Source organism: Peromyscus maniculatus, chromosome 8 (genome assembly GCF_049852395.1).
Source record: "Peromyscus maniculatus bairdii isolate BWxNUB_F1_BW_parent chromosome 8, HU_Pman_BW_mat_3.1, whole genome shotgun sequence".
Taxonomy (NCBI): Eukaryota; Metazoa; Chordata; class Mammalia; order Rodentia; family Cricetidae; genus Peromyscus; species Peromyscus maniculatus.
The window spans coordinates 82342024-82361924 of NC_134859.1; the positions used below are offsets into that span (position 1 = coordinate 82342024).

At 39.1% G+C, this 19901-nt stretch overlaps 1 protein-coding gene and 1 pseudogene across 10 annotated transcripts in view; one reads left to right on the top strand and one right to left on the bottom strand.

Moving 5' to 3' along the window:
- The window catches only part of Spop (speckle type BTB/POZ protein), a 90350-nt gene that overhangs the window by 46843 nt on the left and 23606 nt on the right, over positions 1-19901 (top strand). For 7 of the 10 annotated variants that reach the window (XR_013041866.1, XR_013041867.1, XR_013041869.1 and 4 more), the window contains exons 2-5: positions 1524-1574; positions 15535-15678; positions 16372-16493; positions 19735-19886. Coding sequence is in view for 3 of the 10 variants with exons in the window: in XM_016008902.3 (XP_015864388.2) it covers positions 15601-15678; positions 16372-16493; positions 19735-19886 (352 nt within the window). In the remaining 7 variants the exon portion in view is untranslated. The remainder of the gene's footprint in view (positions 1-1523; positions 1575-15534; positions 15679-16371; positions 16494-19734; positions 19887-19901) is intronic. The other 3 variants (XR_013041871.1, XR_013041872.1, XM_076543200.1) reach the window with 1 other exon arrangement.
- On the bottom strand, positions 8239-8505 carry LOC102909860 (U6 snRNA-associated Sm-like protein LSm5 pseudogene; annotated as a pseudogene).

A 19901-nucleotide genomic window follows, 5' to 3' on the forward strand; every position in this document is an offset into this window, starting at 1 on the left:
GATATTGGTCTGTAAGTATTTATTCTTGGGTGACCCTGTTTTATGACCAAGTTCTCAATGCTGAATTATCTTTTAAAAAAAGAAAAATCAAAGGAGTGTTCTGTGGGGGAGACCTTTTGTTCACTATTAAATAGTAGAGGGTAGCTAGATACCTATTCACTGTAGTGTTACTTTAACCTTTTCAGTGTATGGGGCCTAAAAGTGTTAATTCTGGGAAATTAATTCAAGACAAAACCCAGAAACTTAAGAAAAAGTGAGGAAAAGGCTAAAGGTTTCTGCTGCAAGAATCACACGTATAAACTGTGTGTCGTGGCTCACGCCTTTAATCTCAGCACTCAGGAGGCAGAGGCAGATGGATTTCTGTAAGTTCAAGGCCAGCCTGTTCTATATTGTGAGTTTCAGGACAACCAGAGCTACATAGTGAGACCCTGTCTTAAGAAAAAAAAAAAAGAAAGAAAGAGAGAGAGAGAGAGAGAGAGAGAGAGAGAGAGAGAGAGAGAAAATCACGCATATTCAGAGACTTTTAATTTGAAAAAGTAGGCTATCTTCTGGCTGGAAGTTAGTACTTTAAGGCATTCTCTTTCTGCCTTTGGGGTGTCCAGAACTGTGTCCATTTGGATGCTTACCAAATATTTGTTGGATGGATTTGATCTGACTGCTGCTCCTTGATATAACTTGTGAGATTTTTCTAAGTTTTATTTTATGGTCTCTGATTAAAGGTGTCCTGAGGTAACATCCTGTTTAGGGGGTTCTTTCTGTTACTAATAGTAACCACATTTGGTTTTACCAAAATCTGTTACAGTGTAAGGAAAATTAATTTCAATCAGTTTATTAAAGTTCATATGCACACATTTGAGAGACTTTGAAGGCTAACCAATGATTTCCACAGCGCCTCATTTTTCCACATTAAAGGAAAAAAGGATCTGTTCTACCTATTTTTGCCTAGGTCCTGGTCCTACAAGCCCAATTCCCTTTGCATGATATATGAAAGATTATTAAAGCAGTTGTGCTGCAGACAGCAACCAAGATCATCTCACCGATCTTCAACACAAACCCTTCTCTCCCGTGTATAATCAGTATTAATAACCTGGTCTTTTGTGGATAGCTTCCTACTATTTCCTAAAACCATGTGATAAATGACTTTGTTTAAATGTGTCTTGCTTTGGTGTAATTTAGCCAGACAGCACCTTTAGTAAAGGCATATGTTATACTTTGTAGTAAGTTTTCCTCAACAATATTGACATGGGGCAAGTGATATTTCATTTTTGCTTATAAGCAAGTGTTAGAACCAGCTGGTTTTCTGACTTTCAAGTATACCCTTTTTGAGAACTGAATAAAAAGTAGATCGTTCAGACTAGAGTATTAGAATAGTAATTTTGTCTAGTAAGTCCTTTTATCAGTCATTTCATTGCATTTGTATCACCTGATTTTTGTGAACTTTTCCCTTTAAATAATAGCCAAAGTAAGATGTGTATGAGACTCACAATGTAGTTAAGCTGACTCATCATCTCTATTTCCAACAGAGATTTCCTGCTAGACAAGACAAATTAGAGTTTACCTACTGACTTGACTTGGTGAGTTTTATGTAGTTTTATTTATACAGTTTAATCATGAAGGGGTAAAGCAGAATGAGATAGATAGAAATATTTATTGCGCTTGAAAAATGTACATCTTTAGTGCAGTTTACTGTTTGATTTTAGTGCATATGGAAGGTAAAGTCATATAAAGAAAACATGTTTGATTTTCTTTTTAATGTGTATGTACTTGTATGCGTGTGCATGTGGAGGCCAGAGGGTAGTCTGTCATCTTCAACGACAGTATCCACCTCCTTTAAGACAAGGTTATCTTATTGGCCTGGAGTTACCAGTTATGATAGGCTGGCTAGCCAGTGAGTCCCAGGGATCCCCCATCTCTGCCTGCCAGTAATGCTGGTTTAAAAGTGAGTGCCACCATGCCTAGCTTTTATGTGGATTCTGGGGATTGAACTCAGGCCCTTGTTCTTACAAGGTAAATGTTTTACCAACTAAGCTATCTTCCCAGCCCAATCCAAAGAAACATTTTTGTAAGTGACTCTAATAAAGGTTTTATTCTAAATATCCCTGCTGGGAATAAACTAGAACCTTTTAATCATATCTTTTCTGCTGACTAATATATACTAGGAAAAGGTTATACATACTAATGGGGGAAGCAGTTGTGTTTGGATTTAAATTTTTTTTTTTGAGACTTAATGACGCTATATAGCACAAGCTGGCCTCAAACTCATCATCCTCTCAAATGCTAGGATTATAGGTATATACCAGCAGTCCCAGCTGGGTTTAAATTTTTAATCAAGGGTTGCTAATACATGATATGGAAACAGTAGAGTAAGAAGAGCTCTTTAGAGGGTTAAGATTACAGTTTATAAAGCAAAAAGCTGTAAGCAGTGTGGCTTTTTTGGTCTGTAAAAGGAGTTTGAATTTTGAGCATCTTACCTTTTTGTATTGTACTTTAGAACTTAGTTCTTTAATGTTGACTTAAAATCTTGCTACCAAAATGGCTCTCTTCAGGTGTTTACTCTGGGCTCTGATTAATGCCTCAAGCCTCTATGTATACTTCTACAGAATCTTACTGGGCAAAATGGGTGTTATTGCATTTTAATCTTTTCAGACAAAGGTCATCAGGAACTAAGGGCATTCATTCTCTTAAGAGAGACATCTTGTTCAACTTTCCTGTTTTGTCTGCCTATGTGTTTTTACTTTCCCCTTGATTCAAGAACTTATAATGCACACTGGAGACTGAGAACTTTCAGGTTTTCCTTTGTTCTGTTGAGTTTATTTAGATCCTTAACATAGCTCATTGCCTAGCTAGACTAGCTGCCCATTAACTCCCAAGACTCTCCTTGTCTACTTCTAAGTGTTTCCAGTCTGGCAACACTTTACCCAAAGAGGCATCTCCTTCTGAGTCCCCCTCCTTCCCCCTACTCTCTGTGCCCCCCCACCCCATCCCCAACATGCACACCAATATAGGGTCTCACTTATTCTTGGCCTCAAACTAAACAGCTGAGGATGACCTTTTGACCACTGGTCTTTTCTGCTTCCACTTCCCAAATGTCGAGATTACAGGCATGTGCTATTATGCCCAGTTTATGTGGTGCTGGGAATCAAACCCAGGATTTCCTGTATGCTAGGCAAGAACTCCACCAACTGAGCTCCATGCCCAGGCCAGAATTTGTTTATGTTTGTTTGTTTTTTTAGTTTTTTGAGGCAGGGTTTCTTTGTGTAACAGCTCTGGCCTCGAACTTACAGAGATCTCCCTGCCTCTAGAGTGCAGAGATTAATGATGTGTGCCACCCACCACTGCCTGGCTGAATTTAGTTATTTTTAAGAAGGAATTTATTTTCTGTGTTTAATTTCTAGATAAGACACCTTCATTTAATAAGGAGATGTGTTAAGACCTAAAGGAGATGACAGTGTGTGGCGCGCGCGCGCGCGCGCGCGCGCGCACACACACACACACACACACACACACACACACACACACAGGCTGGGAAGGTAGCTCTGTGGTAGAGTACTTGCTTATCTTAGTTGGAGGGGGTTGGGCTTTCCCTTTCAAAACATATTTCTGAGGAAAATTGAGTTCCCTGATAGGTTGTAGTGGTTAATGGGGAACATAATGGGTTGCTTTTGTAGTATGGTAAACGCCCCGTAGCAGGTGAGGCTTTTCTGTTTCCAAGTTAATGAGTTTACTCCTCACTCTATATCCCAGTATTGATTCTGACTTTTCTTCTATGTTCATTCCTTGGGCCTCTTATCTGACCAATTTTTATTAGCAATAAATATTTAAATGATTTTTTTCTTATAAGGCCAGCGGATACTATGGGTTATAGGCAGCTCTCTTTGTTAAATGAGATGATTTCAGTTTTTAAATTCCTTACATGCTGGACACATATGCATAATATTAGAGTTAACCTTTCATCTGTTTATGGTTTAAAGATTTTTTAAAAAGTATTCTTAACTATGTGTAGGCGTTAAGAGGCACCTGAGATGGGTGCTGGGAACCAGACTGGGGTCTTCTGTAAGAGCAATATGGCTCTTAATTGCTGAGCCATCTCTGTCGCTTGTTTACTTGTATATAAAGTTTTAGGTCAGCTAGCAAGATGGCTTGGTGGGTAAAGGCACTTGTCCCCAAGCCTGATGGATCCCTGGGAACCACGTGGTAGAAGGAGAGAACCAACTCCCACAATTGGCCCTGTGCCTTCATACAGGAGCCATGGTATTCACGCACCCCCATACACACTAAACAAACAAACAAACAAATAAATAGGAAAATTTTGTTAGAAATACCAGAACCCCCAACCTTGTTTAGACTTGAAATTATGATCTTTCCTTTCTTCCTTCAACTACACCTATAAAAACTTTATACAGTAATCTATGTTTTTCCTCACATCTTGTGTGGGGGGGCCCACATGTGATGAGCTTTGGGAGTATTAACTAATACTAGAGTCTGCTTTTTACATTCTCCTATTAAAAATTTTGTTGACTATTTTCCAGCAGAGAAATCTTGGACATGTGGGAGATGTTGAAATCTTTACTTTTACCAAGCTTGCTCATTGTGGTCTTGAAAGGTTTTGGCCATCATTCGTTAGAAGTAACACATGATTTTAATTTATGAAAATGGAGTCATAAAAAAAGTCCACTCTGAAGTGAAACAGCCCCTTTATAAGCTTTTTGTTTGTTTGTTTGTTTGTTTGTTATTTTGTTTTTTTGTTTTTTTGTTTTTTTTGGTTTTTCAAGACAGGGTTTTTCTGTGTCGCTTTGTGTCTTTCCTGGATCTTGCGCTGCAGACCAGGCTGGCCTCGAACTCACAAAGATCCAATTAAAGGCCAGAGCCACCTCCACCCAGCAAGTTTGTTTTTTTATTTGAATTTGTGTTGTTCCATTTTAGACATCTCCCAAGTGATGGATTTGAAACTATGTGTGGAGAGCTTATTCTGATGAGTCCTATGTGTTGGTTTTTTTGTTTTTTTGTTTTAAGCAGCTGGTAGAGTCTTGCTCCCCAGCAGGGGTTCTGTAATTAACAAAGCAGCATATCACCTGCTGGTTTTAGCCCAAGCCTTGTGAAACCTATGCTTGTTTTGGACATGTTTTATTTTTCTGGATTCCCCCATCTAAGTAAAGGTGGAATTTTTTTTTTCTCATATGCTGTTCTTTGCATGTATTTTGTTTCATAGCTATTTTTGCCTAAATTAAAAAGCAAAATGGAACTCCAAAAGTCTTTCTAATATCTGGAGTTTTTCAGTCCTACAAAGTAATTTAATGGAATCTCCTTTCCAGAGCAAGCTTCTAAGTTTGGAGCATAGATGCATTGCCTTCTCCCAGTGTTATTTTGAGGGTAGAGGATGATGCCAGTGTGTCTGTACCAGTAACTCTTAAAGTGGTGGGTAGATTCTAGGGGAAGGAAATTACTTCCAGACCCTTAAATTGGCAATACATTTTTTTTTTTTGCATTTTTATTTTTTATTTTTTGCTGTCTGGAAAAGTTGTATCTGAAGTGAAAATTGTTCTACATTTTAACCTTTGAGCTGGCTGCTAGATCTCCTTAGGGACAAGGACAGTTTGTGGTTATTTATAACCTACTGCCTTCTAAAGAGGGCAATAAGGCTGTAAACTCCCAGCATACCTTGAAGCTTGGGAATGAGTGGGAACATTCTGCTGTTAACCTATTGCATTTGGGGAAAGACTTGATACCCTTTCTTGTTCATTGACAGTTTAACTTTGTATGCATGAGCCCTGTCAGTCTGTTTCTCTGAAACTAGCTTATGGTACTGGAGAAGAAGGAAGGAGTCCTCATAGTCCTCTCAGAATCGGTATTTGCCTAAGAAATGTATGTAGCCTGGGGAAATCTTATACACTAAATGCTATCTTTGTTTCAGAGTTTCCCACGTATACAATAGTTTGAAAAACAATGTTTAGAAAAACTTAGTTAAGTGTCTAGACATAGATGTGTTTTCATGTGTAATTATCTTTGTTTCTATATGTCCGTTTTAAGGTAATCAGGCTGTGTCAAATAGGAAAATTATAGATGGAATCTAAGTAAATGCTCACTATCTGCCTCAATTTGATTATTTTAAAATTTAGACTGGTTTCCTGACAGTTATTTTTTTTGTTTTGTTTTGTTTTTGGTGTGTGTGTGTGTGTGTGTGTGTGTGTGTGTGTGTGTGTGTGTGTGTGTCTCGGGGTGGGGGGGAGCGTGTGCGTGCGCTCTCACACGAGAGAGCACAATGGAGGTCTCTTTATGTAGTCCTGACTATCCTGGAAGTCACTATGTGAACCAAGCTGCTCTCAGACTCACAGAGATCCAACTGCCTCTGCCTCCTGAGTGCTGGGATTTAAGGTGTGCGCCTGCTAATGGTACTTTCTATAAGAGAAATTGTTCTGGGAAGTGTGCGTCTCGCAGTGTTGTCTTGTAGATTCAGGAATTCTCCCATATCCCTGCAGATTCTCTTTTCTCTTCTTTTCTGAATTTTTTTTTTAAAGAATTTTGACTATAGTTTTAAGATGTACTTAATTTTTTTTTTCCGGTTTTTTGAGACAGGGTTTCTCTGTGTAGTTTTGGTGCCTGCCCTGGCTCTTGCTCTGTAGATTAGGCTGGCCTTGAACTCACAGAGATCAGCCTGGCTCTGTCTCCCAAGTGCTGGGATTAAAGGCATGTGCCACCACCGCCTGGGCTTAATAAATCTTTTATGAGTAAAATGAATGATTTTTTTTTTTTAAGGTATGCTTGAGGGACTAGGTGGGCTGGATAAAGTGCTTGCCAAGCAAGTGTGAGGACCATAGATTTCCAGAACCCATATAAAGCCAGGCAGGTAGTAGCCACCTGTAATCCCAGCAGACAGAAATGGGATCCAGGGGCAAGCTGGCTCATTAGACTAGTCAGAATTGGCAAGCTTCTGGATTCAGTGAGAGACCCTGCTAAATAAAAGAGAGAGTGATGGAAGATGTTAACATCAGTGTTTGGCCTTCACACATGCACACATAAAGAGCAAGTTCACTTACACACACACATGCACCCACCCACATGTGTGAATGCACATATACACATGGATGCATACCACACATGCATATACATACAAAAATGTATGCCAGATTTTGTATATCTACATTGACTCAGTAGTTCATGAAGTTTAACTTAGTAAATAGGACACACTTAGGGAAAATAGATCCCAAACAGTCTAGCTACTCAACAACAGAATCATGGAACAAATATTTATTGAATGTCTGTTGTATTAGCACTGGAGACACAAGGAGATGCTATTTTCTTATTGAACATAAATTCTAGTGGGGAAGACTAGATAGGTGTGGAAATAGAAGCAAGATAACTTCAATTAGTGACAATTAAAAAAAAGGGGGGTAATGTGAAAGAAACAGGTTTAGAAGTGAGGACTGCCCCAGATTAGGTGGTCAGGGAAGAGCTCTCTTAGGCTACTACATTTTATAGGATACCTAAATGACAGGAGGGACTCAACTAGAAAGACCTGATGGAGCCAGGTACTGTGCCTCATGCCTTACTCCCAGCACTTGGGAGGCTATGACAGGAAGATTGCAGTGAGATGAAGGCCAGCCTTGGCTACAGAGTGAGACCCTATCTTAGCACCTGCCCCCATAGTAGGGGAACGTGAGGAGAAAAAGCTCTCCGGGATGAAGAAAAAGTCTATGTGCTCAATAGTGATTTGTGCCAACAGAAGTAAAGACTAAATAAAGCATATTGGTTGAAAAGAAATGTAGACATTATTATGAGACAGAGAGGCCATGGTAGTCAGGTCAGGACAAGAATGCTGATTTTACTCAGAACAGCATAAACCACTGAAGAATTTGTGTCTTGTCTCATTTGGATTAAAAATTTATTATTAATAAATTTTAATAAACCCTTAAGGGTGTGTGTGTGTGTGTGTGTGTGTGTGTGTGTGTGTGTGTCTGTTCATCTGTCTGTTTATATGTATAGGCCACAGATTTCTTTCTCCATTGTCCTCCACCTTATTTTTTTTGAGACAGGATCTTTTGCTGAACCTGGAACTCACCAACTTGGTAAGACTATCGAGCCAGTAGGCTCCAGGAATCTCCTTGTCTCTGCCTTGCCAGCACTGAGATTATGCATGTGTGTTGCTGCACTTAGCTTTTTATGAAAGTGTTGGAGATTTGAACTCAGGTCTTCATGCTTGCTTTAAAAAGCCAGAATCTAGCATAAGTCAAGGAAGTCTACTTATATTTTAGGCACTTTTTCTCCAGGAACCAGCATTGTTACATTATTTCCATTAGTAAAATCTGATCTAATTTAGATCTTCTTCCTTCTGGTGTAATTTCAGATTGACATCTTCCAGCACCATATTGACAAAGTCATCAAAACCTAGAAGTGTACCAACAGTTTCTTTATCATTCTTCATCACAGTGTGAATTGTTGATCCTATACACTTGTCCACAAGCCCTAGCAGCAGGAACTGCAGTGATCCGTGGTTGCATTGGCTGCCATGGCCACACTGGAAGTAGTTGCGTTTTTTTATCTCTAGATCTACTTAATATTGCAAAGTCCTTGTATAGGTACATAGGATTTTTTTAATAATGAAAACAAACAAACAAACAAACAAAGCAGTAGTCTTGTAAGATTGTACAAAACATGAACTGGACGTGCAAGAAACCCCCAACCTTTCCTTTGCTGATTGAGATCTCTCTTCAGTGTTCTTATTTTCATTAAGAAGTGTCTCTACACTGGAAAAAAAAAAAAAGCCCAGTGTATTTAATATTTCATTAGATTAGACCAAAGTACAAAGGATTTACTTATAAAAAATATTAAAATCTCATTCAGATATTGCAACAAAAGATGTCAATATGACCTGTAATAGCTGTCCCTAAGGTAATGAGAAACTATTACCTCCTGGGCTGAATATGCTTGAAAATACTAACAGAAGAAACAGAAATTCCTTTTAGGTCACATTAGCCTTTTGAAAACGAATATACCCAAATCTTCTATATGTTTTCGGCGTGTATGTTTTTTAAATCAACAGTGGTTTTGTCATCTTATATTTTGGGGAATGTTAACGTCTCTCAGGTTTAAAATAGATATGACATTGGGAGTTTTCTTTAGAAACTGAACAAGTCTTTAAAGGGAAGAAGGTAGAGGTAGACTTTTAAAAAAAAGTTCTTAACTGCTCTCTGGTTGAAAGATCCATTCCTAGTTCTTGCTACATTATTAGCTCATTTGTGCTGGGTATCATGTTGTGTCACATGCAGTGGCCATTAAGCACCTATTTTGACATACAAAACAAGTTTCATGGTTCAGCTTAGTATCTTCATGATCTTATTTCTATCATTTTAAAACTGATGAATATAAAGTTAACTCATCATATGTGCATCATGTATGAGATATATGTCTGTGTGCATTGGTTTAATTTTTAATTCTCTGGATGAGTAGATTAGATTAATGATGAAGGAATGCTTGTGAAAGATTAAACAAAATAGCTGTACAAGCTGTCTGTTTTATACTTTTTTAGTATATTCTAGCTTAGCTCAGTGAATACCACACATAAACAATTGGCTTTTCTGTTGTTACTAATAGAATCTGTCTGTCTGTTGAAATAATTTTGATTATATAAGAAGCCAATTAATTATTGGCTAACCCAAATTAATTAACCCACTTGATATGTGTTTCCAAAATGAAGAAATTACAGTCAATCTTTCTTCCTCTATAAAAGGAAGGTACACTTCATACTGGCCCAAACCCTCGTTTTTACTAGATCTGGGATTTGATGTTATGGCTAGAAGTTAGGCTAAGAGTTTGGACCTGTGTTTGTTTTTTATTCAAAAGAGCAAATTACTGATTGCCATTGCATTGCACAGCTGATGTACTCAACATTGTTAGAAAGCTTGTTTTAGAGTTCTGTCAAAAAGGAACAACAAAAATCAGAAAAGTTAGCTAACTTAATATAACTAGATAAGTATTTTAATCAAAGTATGTTTACTTTTCTAGGCACTATGTTAGGTGAAAAAGGAATAGATACAAAGAACAGATGTAAATTGTGTTTAAGTAATAACTTTATAAACTTTTTGTTTTGTTTTGTTTTGTTTTGTTTCGAGACAGGGATTCTCTGTGTAGCTTTGCGCCTTTTCTGGAACTCACTTGGTAGCCCAGGCTGGCCTCGAACTCACAGAGATCTGCCTGCCTCTGCCTCCCGAGTGCTGGGATTAAAGGCGTGCGTCACCACCACCTGCATAACTTTGTAAACTTTAAAAACTAATAAAACTTTAAAACCTTCTGCAGGCAACTGGGTATTTTTACAAGTGTGTAAGAAGGCAGGAAGAGGTGGTTCAGCTGAAAAGTGAACTGTGTAGATTCAGTTCAAAGCATTATTTTTGCTTGATAGCATTTATGTTTCTCTTTTGCCTACATTTTACCTTCTAGTTAGAAATTGTATATTTATTGACTTAAATCCCCTGTCAAAAGATGATTAGTACTTATAGTACTGCTAGAAAACATCCTATCAGAGATGGCCATTAGCTAGTAACACTGCCTCCAGTATTAGAGTTGAAAGGAATGTGCTGAAGTACACTTTTTTCTGTATAATCCAGGAAGGTCTTTCCTTACAGGTCAGTATTTTACAGAGTCAGCAGGAAAATAAATGGTGGCACATAAAGACATCTCAACCTAGAGTTGTCAATGCTTAGAGTTGGTAAGCTTGGGGAAATCATTTTCTCCTTAGAGAACTTGGATGGTCATGTCTTAACTTGTTTGAGCTGTGAACAATATGTTTTGGCTCTGGTTGTCTCTTTCGAACCTTCTCTAACTGTGACCTTCAAATAGATCTCTTCTTTCCCAGGATTGTTTTCGCTGAGCCTCTGCAGCGGTGGGCATGAAGTGCTGAAGAGTTCATGCAGCACCAGGTTCCTTGGCCCATGAACACTTTGCCCATAGTGCCCACTATGAGTGAAATTAATTAGACTTCTGCCATCCCAGTCAATTTCCCTCCCAGCAGGTTGTCTGGTTAGAGCTTCTCAGAGCTGAGATTGAGTCTCTAGTTCTCTTAGGTGCTGGGTTGGGCATTTAAAAAAATTAGATCAAAGAAAGACTTGGTTATAAAACAAGTCAAAAGGAAAAAGAAAAGAAAAAGGAGAATAATGGTCAAGACCAATTAGTATTTCTTTTTAAATTATTTAAATAAAACCACTTTGTTATAATAAACAAAAACATCATCCTTTTAGTTTACAGTAACTACTCAAGCACACACTTGCCCAATTCCAATAAAATAGTATTTCTTTATTCCTGGTCATAATGGAGTAATACTCAGTGGAAAGAAACTAAGGAATTAACAGAATGTCATTGGAAAAAATATATGTCTTTTTCCTAGATTTTTAAAATTTGTAGTAGTTGAAGTAATGGATATTGAACCGGGGCTAAGCGAGCACTCTACCATTCAGCTTTGTCCCCAGCCCTGTTAATTGTTATTTGTTAGATGAATTTGAAGTTTTTTTTTTTTTTTTTTTTAAAGAACTTAAAAATAAGCTCAGCTCAGTACTTTGTGATGACTCAGTGTGGAGTGTAGCTTCCAACACATGCTTCATGAGCCAGGTTTACTCTCTTAACTCACGTTAAAATTCACATCTTCATTGCTGCGCTGCCCAAAAGTAGGAAATCTGCAACTTCATTCTAGGCAGCAACGATAACTGGGATTTGTAAAACTGCCTAAGGTATATTAACTTGTTACTAGACAGACAAGCCTATGAGACTGGGGCTCATGACTTGCACCAACTGGTGAATGCAGCGGTTTGCAACAGCATGCCCTGTGTATAAGACAGCTAACCGTCTGTGATGGCAGATGATGCTGTAGTTATAAATGCTTCTAGGGCAGAGTTTGACCAATGGAACATTTAATTACATTTATAAGTATTTTTATTCTATGTAAGCAAGTTTTGTGAGGTTAGTTACTTACTACTAAATGATTTTGCTGTTATTCATTTATATCATCCCTCTACTCAGGATTTGAGGCAAACTGAAAAAATACTTGGGAGACAGCTCAGGCAATAAACATGCTATGTAAACATGAAGACCCGAGTTCTGATCGATCCCCAGTGCCCATGAAAAGCCATGCATGGTGGCACGTGTCTATAATCTCAGCACTGGGAAGGCAGAGATGAGGAGGATCCCTGGAGCTTAGAGATACTAGACAGCTAGCCTTGCTGAGTCTGTGAGCTCTAGTTTCTGGGGGAACAATAGAACACACACACACACACACACATACACACACACACACACACACACATTCTCTCTCTCTCTCTCTCTCTCTCTCTCTCTCTCTCATAGCTCAGAGAATTATAGCAAAGAGGCAAAGAAAATTAATGAACTTAAAACTAATTTAGAGTAGAATGTGTGATTACATATAAAATGAAGCCTGTAGAACAGGAATGTAAACCTGTCATTTTAGGAGATGAGTCAAAGTTTGTCTTAGAGCCTCCAAGTAGCCAGGCAGAGAGGACAGACAACACCGTATTGGTGAGTAGCTCTGCAGGCCAGACCACCTGAGTTCATCCTGAAATCCATGTAAAGGGAAGAAGGGAAAACCGACTCTAAAGAGTTGTCCTCTAACTTCACATGCATACCAGGGAATGTGCTCACACATGCATTGCACATACATGCACGAACACAAGTAATAAACACACATACTATCATCATCATCACTTTAAAAATTATTTAAGCCAGACATTTCAAAGAATAGTAGATACTCAAGCACTTGTTATCTCTAACAGATTTGTATTATTTTATTTGCTTCCTATCACCCTTATTTTTAAAATAAGCAGATATCAGAGGACCTGGAGAGATGGTTCAGTGGTTAGTTAGCACTGGCTGCTCCTCCAGAGGACCAGGGTTCAGTTCCCAGCACCTACATAGTAACTCGTAACTGTTGTAACTCCAGTTCCAAGGGATCTGTTGTCCTTTTCAGGCCTTGGGCTTTAGGCACATATGTATGTGCATATGCATATACATGTACAGGCAAAACACCTAGATACATAAAAATAAATTTTTGAGAACCAAAACGTAAGAGACAAAGTTAGTGTCTTCTATTTTCAAATCTCATTTCCCCATGAAACTGGTAACAACTTGCCATGTTTTTGTTATTCTTGTTTTGTTCCTACAGTATGCTTTTATCTGTACCAGTACTTATATTTGTAGAAGTAATGTTCTGGACTTATCTTTCAAAAACTCCTTCTTTTCTTTGGCATTCATTGTGTTTGAGGACCACAGTGTTACAGATCTAGTTACTATTTTAAACCATAAAGCTCATTTTCCATTATATGGAAATAACCCAGTTTACTTACCTGTTCCTTACTAAAGGGTTTTAGTTTGTTTCTAGCTTTTCACTGTTACAGTGTCACATTGACTCTCTAGTCCATGTCTTGTTCATAAGTGCAGACTTTCTCTAGGGCAGTGGTTCCAGGACTAGTTCAGCAGGATTACTTGGGACCTTGCTAGAAATATACTCTTGGGCCCATCCCAGACTGCTGAATCAGAAGCGTGGGGGTAGATCAGCATTCATACGAGGTAATTTTGTGCCTTCCAAACTTGGCAATTCCTGTTGTGGTGTGCATTGTGTTCAAAGTAGGAGTGCTGTGTTCTGTGGTGTGTGCACTTTAAACTTTGCTAGATATGACCAAATTCCTACATACACAGTTACACTTTTTGTTTTAGTGTCTCACCAACAATGGGAAAGAGTTTCTATGTCTACCCCATATCTCTGCAACTTTGCTTCCTTTGACTTACTCTTGATTGTTGTTTTTTTGTTTTGTTTTGTTTTGGTTTGGTTTTTGAGAAACAGGGTCTTAGTTCTGGCTGGTCTAGAACTCTCTATGTGTAGACCAAGCTAGTCTTGGACTCACAGAGATCTGCTGCTTCTGAATTTCAAGTACTGGGATACAGGCATATACTAGTACACCTGACCTTACGTTTTTAATAATTTTATTATATTTTTTATTCTGTGGCTGTGTCATGCATGTACCATGGCATACATGTAGTACAAGGACAGTTTGTAGGACTTGGTTATTTCCTTCTACCCTGTGGATTCCAGGACTTCACCTCAGGTCAGCAGGCTTGGTGGCAAGCACCTTTATCTGCTGAGCTGTCACACTGGTCCATGACCTAAGTTTTTAAAAATGATTTTGAGTTAGATTTTATTATAGCAGCTATTTGAAAGGGGCTTGGGGCTATAAAAGAGGTGTAAGTTAAAGACATTTGAGAATGTTTATGTGCTGGCAGAAATTTGATACTGTTGAAATGATTGGTTGCCATGAGAATGTAAATTGAGAAAATGATTGAAAATTAAACCATGGGGAGTAATTGTAAAAAAAAAAAAAAAATCCAATAAAAGAAATTGAGGAAGGTCCAATTGGTGGCACACACCTTTAATACCAGTACCCAGGAGGCAGAAGGCAGGTAGATCTCTGAGTTCCAGGTAGTCTGATCTACATAGTGAGTTCCAGGCCAGCCAGAGCTACATAATAGAGAGACCCTGTCTAAAAAGAAAGAAAGAGAAATTGAGGTTGAAGAACAATTAGTAGAGAAAGCAAGAAAAATCTAGAAAGTCAGGTGAAAACTTGACATGATGTTGTAGAGAAAGGAGCACATCTAAGGGAGGTGTAAAAATGGTGCCCTTTAAGAGAGCAGCTGGCAGAGGAGTCGAACAGAAGGCTGCTCTTAAGTCTGCAGTGAAGCACAGGCGATCAGGAAAATTGGAGGGTAGAGTACCAAGGTCATTTTCCACTGGAGCAGAGCATTTGTGTCCTAAGGGAAGGTTCTGGTGGCAAGGGGGTTCCTAGTGTTAGCCCTGTAGACTCTTTATCAAGCAGCCTTTTCAGTGTGCTTTAATATACCTTTAGATTATGTTTCTCTGCTTCTGTTGTTTTGTTTCACTATGCAGGGCTTGTTGGCTTGATACTGGCTGTATAGACTAGGTTGGCCTCAAATTCAAGAGATCCGCCAGCCCCTGTTTCTAGAGTGTTGGGATGAAAGTTGCATGTGACACCCTGCCCAGCAGATTTTAAACATAATGTTGAGAATTGTGCAGAAGAGTAATGGGATTTTATTTATTTATTCGGTTCACTTCATTTATTTGAGACAGGGTCTCCTGTAGCCCTGGCTGGCCTGAAACTTGATATACAGGTCTGTAATTCACAGAGATCCACCTGCCTCTGCCTCTTGAGTGCTGAGATTAGAGGTGTAAGCCACCATGCATAGACAATAATGTAATTTTGCCTAGGAGACTACATGGTCTTCTCTGAAGTTAATATTTAAATCAAGAAAGAACATTTCAGACAAGCCACAAAGTTTCCAGTACCTTAGAAGATCAATGGAATAATAGGATAGTAGGAAAAGGGTGGAGGACCTGAGAGGAGTAGAGAGAGGAAACTGAGGTCAGGATGTGTTATATGAGAGAAGAATAATAAAAATTGAGATTAACATTAAAAATAATCAATTAAAAGGAGTCTAATAAGTTTTTTAATTCTTGGGTCTTACCAGGGTGAAGAAAAGCCAGAAATCTTTGCCCCCTGACTTTGGAAACCCAGTTTAACCTTCAAACTGGCGATGTCAAGGGTTCCAAGTCCTCCACCTCCGGCAGAAATGTCGAGTGGTCCCGTGGCAGAGAGCTGGTGCTATACACAGGTAAGTTCATGTTTTCACTAGTGGGCAGAAGCAACACAATCACTTCTCAACTTTGAGTTACTAGTTTCTCTGGGGCATAACTGCCAAAAGCCACAAGATAAAGTCCTTGTTAGCCTTAAATTCTTGTTTTTCTTACATAGAGTCAGAATTCCCAAGGCTAGTGCTTTTCTATGATGATTGAAGGGGAATCTTTGGCTAGATTTTTTTTGTTTTGTTTTTGAGACAGGGTTTCTCTGTGTAACAGCTCTGGCTGTCCTGGAACTTGATTTATAGACCAGGCTGGCATCGAACTCACAGAGATTTTGTCGAGATTATTTCAATCCTACTTGATAGGGGTGTGTTCTAAAGCTCTGAGCAATGTTTGAGATTCAGAGTCCCAGGAATGACATCAGCATCTCAATAACAGGCTCTTTTAGGACCACAAAGTTTCAGACTTTCCCTATCCTGTCCATGTTTTGTTGTTATTGTTGCTGTTGCTTCCTTGACTGTGTTTTTCTTTCTTACTTCCTGCCAATGTTTTCAGAAGTTGAAAACGTTGTAGAAGCAGTAGGTCACTGAGATTTCTCTAATGTAGATCAGGGGCCTGATAACTGCTGTCTTCCTGTGGGGTTAAGGGAGGGGTGCTTGTCTGATCTTCAGCCTGTTTTTTCCAGGTTCCCCACATTTAATTCCTTCCTAATTTTCTATCAACAGATCAAGGTAGTGAAATTCTCCTACATGTGGACCATCAATAACTTTAGTTTTTGCCGGGAGGAAATGGGTGAAGTCATAAAAAGTTCAACTTTTTCATCAGGAGCCAATGATAAACTGAAATGGTGAGGAAGAACACCTCTAGTTGTAAACTTATTCCATACGTTGCCTGTTTTGCTTGGTTTGATTAGGATATGGGCAGAATGTAAATTCTTAAAAGCAGGAACTTCACTTTTCTTATCATCATTGCCTAGAATAGGGCCAGACACAGTAGGCACCTACTAACAAGTGGTTGAAATAATTTAATGAGTTTGTTACAAGTTAGCAAATTCAGGTTGTATAGGGTAACATAAGTGAATAAAGAAGGCCGGGTTACCAGAAGACCTGAGTTTGATCCCTGGGGCCCACATGGTGGAAGGAAAAGAAATGATTTCTTCAAGTTGTCCACACTAGAACCAAGGCGCTCATGGACCCACATAAAGACCCACACAAGAAATTAAAAATTGTAATTTACCTTTCATAAAGGATTGTTAGAAGGCTGGGGGTGTAGTTCAGCAGCAGAGTGCTCACCCAGCATGTGTGAGGTTCTAGGGTTAGTTCTTGGCACTACAGTAAGTATATGAAGGACTTGGTGCCACACGGCTCAGTAACAGAGCTATGTGTGGAGAAGAGCCGACTATCATCAGGATTTCCAGGATTTTTCTGTGTTTTCCAGAAAAAGCGACAAAGTCTAACTTTTGTGGGTTTCTTTTTGTTTGTTTGGAGATATGGTCTCACTAAGTAGAGTTGGCTGACCTTGAACTCACAAAGATTCACCTGCCTCTGCCTCTTGAGTGCTGAGATTAAAAGTGTGCACCATCACATGCAGCAACAAATCTAAGTTTGTAACATAAAAATCTTGACTTTTTGTTTGTTTTTGTTTTTGTTTTTTAAAAAATCAAACACGAATTTTTTTAAAAGATTTATTTATTTACTATGTATACAGTATTCTGCCTACATGCCAGAAGAGGGTACCAGATCGAATTTTAGATGGCTGTGAGCCACCATGTGGTTGCTGGGAATTGAACTCAGGACTCCTGGAAGAACAGCCAGTGCTCTTAACCTCTGAGCCATCGCTCCAGCCCTGTTTTTGTTTTTTTTTTTTTTTTTTGAGACAGAGTTTCTCTGTGTAGCTTTGGTGCCTTTTCTGGAACTCACTCTGTAGCCTAGGCTGGCCTTGAACTCACAGAGATCCTCCTGCCTCTGCCTCCTGAGTGCTGGGGATTAAAGGTGTGCGCCACCACTGGGCTAAGGTCTTGACTTTTAAATTGCCTGCACATGCTTGAAGACTTAGATCCCGTCTCCAGAACTCATAAACTGGGCATGGTCGTGGATACCTGAACCGCCCCCCCCCCACACACACACACACACTCAGGTTGAAGTTCACTTACCTCTCACAAGAGTTCAAGGTTAGGCTGGGTATGCTAGCACATACCTTTCATCCCCACACTCAGGAGGCAGAGGCAGGTGGATCTCTGAATTCAAGGCCAACCTGGTCTACGTAACAAATTCCAGGCTAGACAGGGTTACATAGTAAGTCTTTCTCAAAGAGGAGAGCAGGGCAATGGTTCAAGGTCATCCTTACTATATAGGGAATTTGAGGCCAGCCTGGACCACATAAAGTCCTGTCTTTAACAATAATAGCTTACTTTTAAGCAATAAAGGATATTTGTTTGGCTTTATAACTGGGAGGGTAGAGATAACTGTCATCTAGGAGGCATATTCCATTGCAGACCTCATTTCTCTGCTCATGTTCCATGCTATGACACATCTTAAGTGTAGCTTTCCTATGCTTGAAGTAACAATGGAATTGAAGCTGAATTTACTGTCTAGTCAAGAGTTTGTCGTTCATGCACAGAATGGATTAAGGCTGGAATCCCTGAACTAGTGCCTATTGCAAGATGACTATGACCTGAGAGTGAGGATGAGTGTCATCAAAACCAAGTATCATCTTGAGGAGTAGGAGCCAGGTAGTTAGGGATACAACCGTATGTCCCCAGCAAAGATCAAAGCAATTTTGTCTCTAAATCCCCACTTTGTTCTCTGATAACCCACTGAAGAATTTATTAATTCAATATTTGCTGACTTTGTACATTAAACGGTAGGCTAGGTACTGAGCAAAATGTTTATTCTAAGCATTATATTTAACCCCTCTAGCATATTGTATAGTGATATATTTGGCATCTGTACTCCCTAAAGAGGCACTGGATTAGACCACCTGTTTGAGAAAGGTGACATAACCCTGGCAAGGCCTGAAGATACATGTGGCTTGTGTATTCTGTGTGGTAGAGCAGTGTCTGAAATACATGCGTTTCAACTAATGACATTTACAACTTAACTCAGTTGAACCTGTTAAGTTCTGCCTAAATTCAGTTTTGAATCATCCTTAACAGATTGGCATCTCAAACTCTTATTTAGAAGCCAAGCTTAGAACATTCCTGTGTCTAATAAGAGTTTTACTTTTATCTGTGCTTCTTCCACAATACCTGTTATTTTAAATCTTAAAATATAATTGCTGGAGGCTAGAGAAAGGGCTCAGCAGGTAAGAATACTTGCTGCTCTTGCAGAGGATCTGAATTTGGTTCCCAGCACACACACACATTGGATGACCCAGAACCGCCCAATTCCAGCTCCAGAGGGGTCCCATGTCTTTGACCTCCACAGGCATATCACACACACACACACACACACCTATAAAAGAGTATCTATTAGCCAAATGTGGTGACACATGCCTTTATCCTAGCACTTGGAGGCAAAAGCAGGCGGATCTCTGTGAGTTCAAGACCAACCTGGTCTGCATAGTTCCAGGATAGCCAGGGCTGTTAACACAGAGAAATCCTGTTTAGAAAAGCAAACAAACAAAAAAGAGTACATACTATGTGAATACTTCTCCAGAAAACATTTTTCTCCCACAGTGTTACTGAAAGGTTCTCTGACTTTTTACAAAATTATTTCTCCATGAGAAACTGAGGCTATCTTTTCTGAGATTGAAGAATGAAAAACAGAGTAGTCTGAAAAACTTTTGAATGTTTTAGGCTGAGATAGGTGAATGATTTGACAATTATAAAGGAAATGATAGAGATGTAAGGGATGTGAATACCCTTTTATTTTCGTCTATCTTTTAAAATATGATCCAAATTGGTGTAGAAAGATTATTTTCAAGTTTCTGTTGAATCAGCCTCCTGGTAAGGAGCTTAGGTGTTTAAAAACAAACCTAACAACAACAGCAACAGAAACACTTCTTCCCCTCTGGATTCTGATGTTCCATACTAGAGTTCAGGAACTATAAGGATTCTTTTGATCCACATTTGTTTCTGTGTTGGGCAGGTGTTTGCGAGTAAACCCAAAAGGGCTGGATGAAGAAAGCAAAGATTACCTGTCACTTTACCTGTTATTGGTCAGTTGTCCAAAGAGTGAAGTTCGGGCAAAGTTCAAGTTCTCCATCCTGAATGCCAAGGGAGAAGAAACCAAAGCTATGGGTAAACGACATTTCT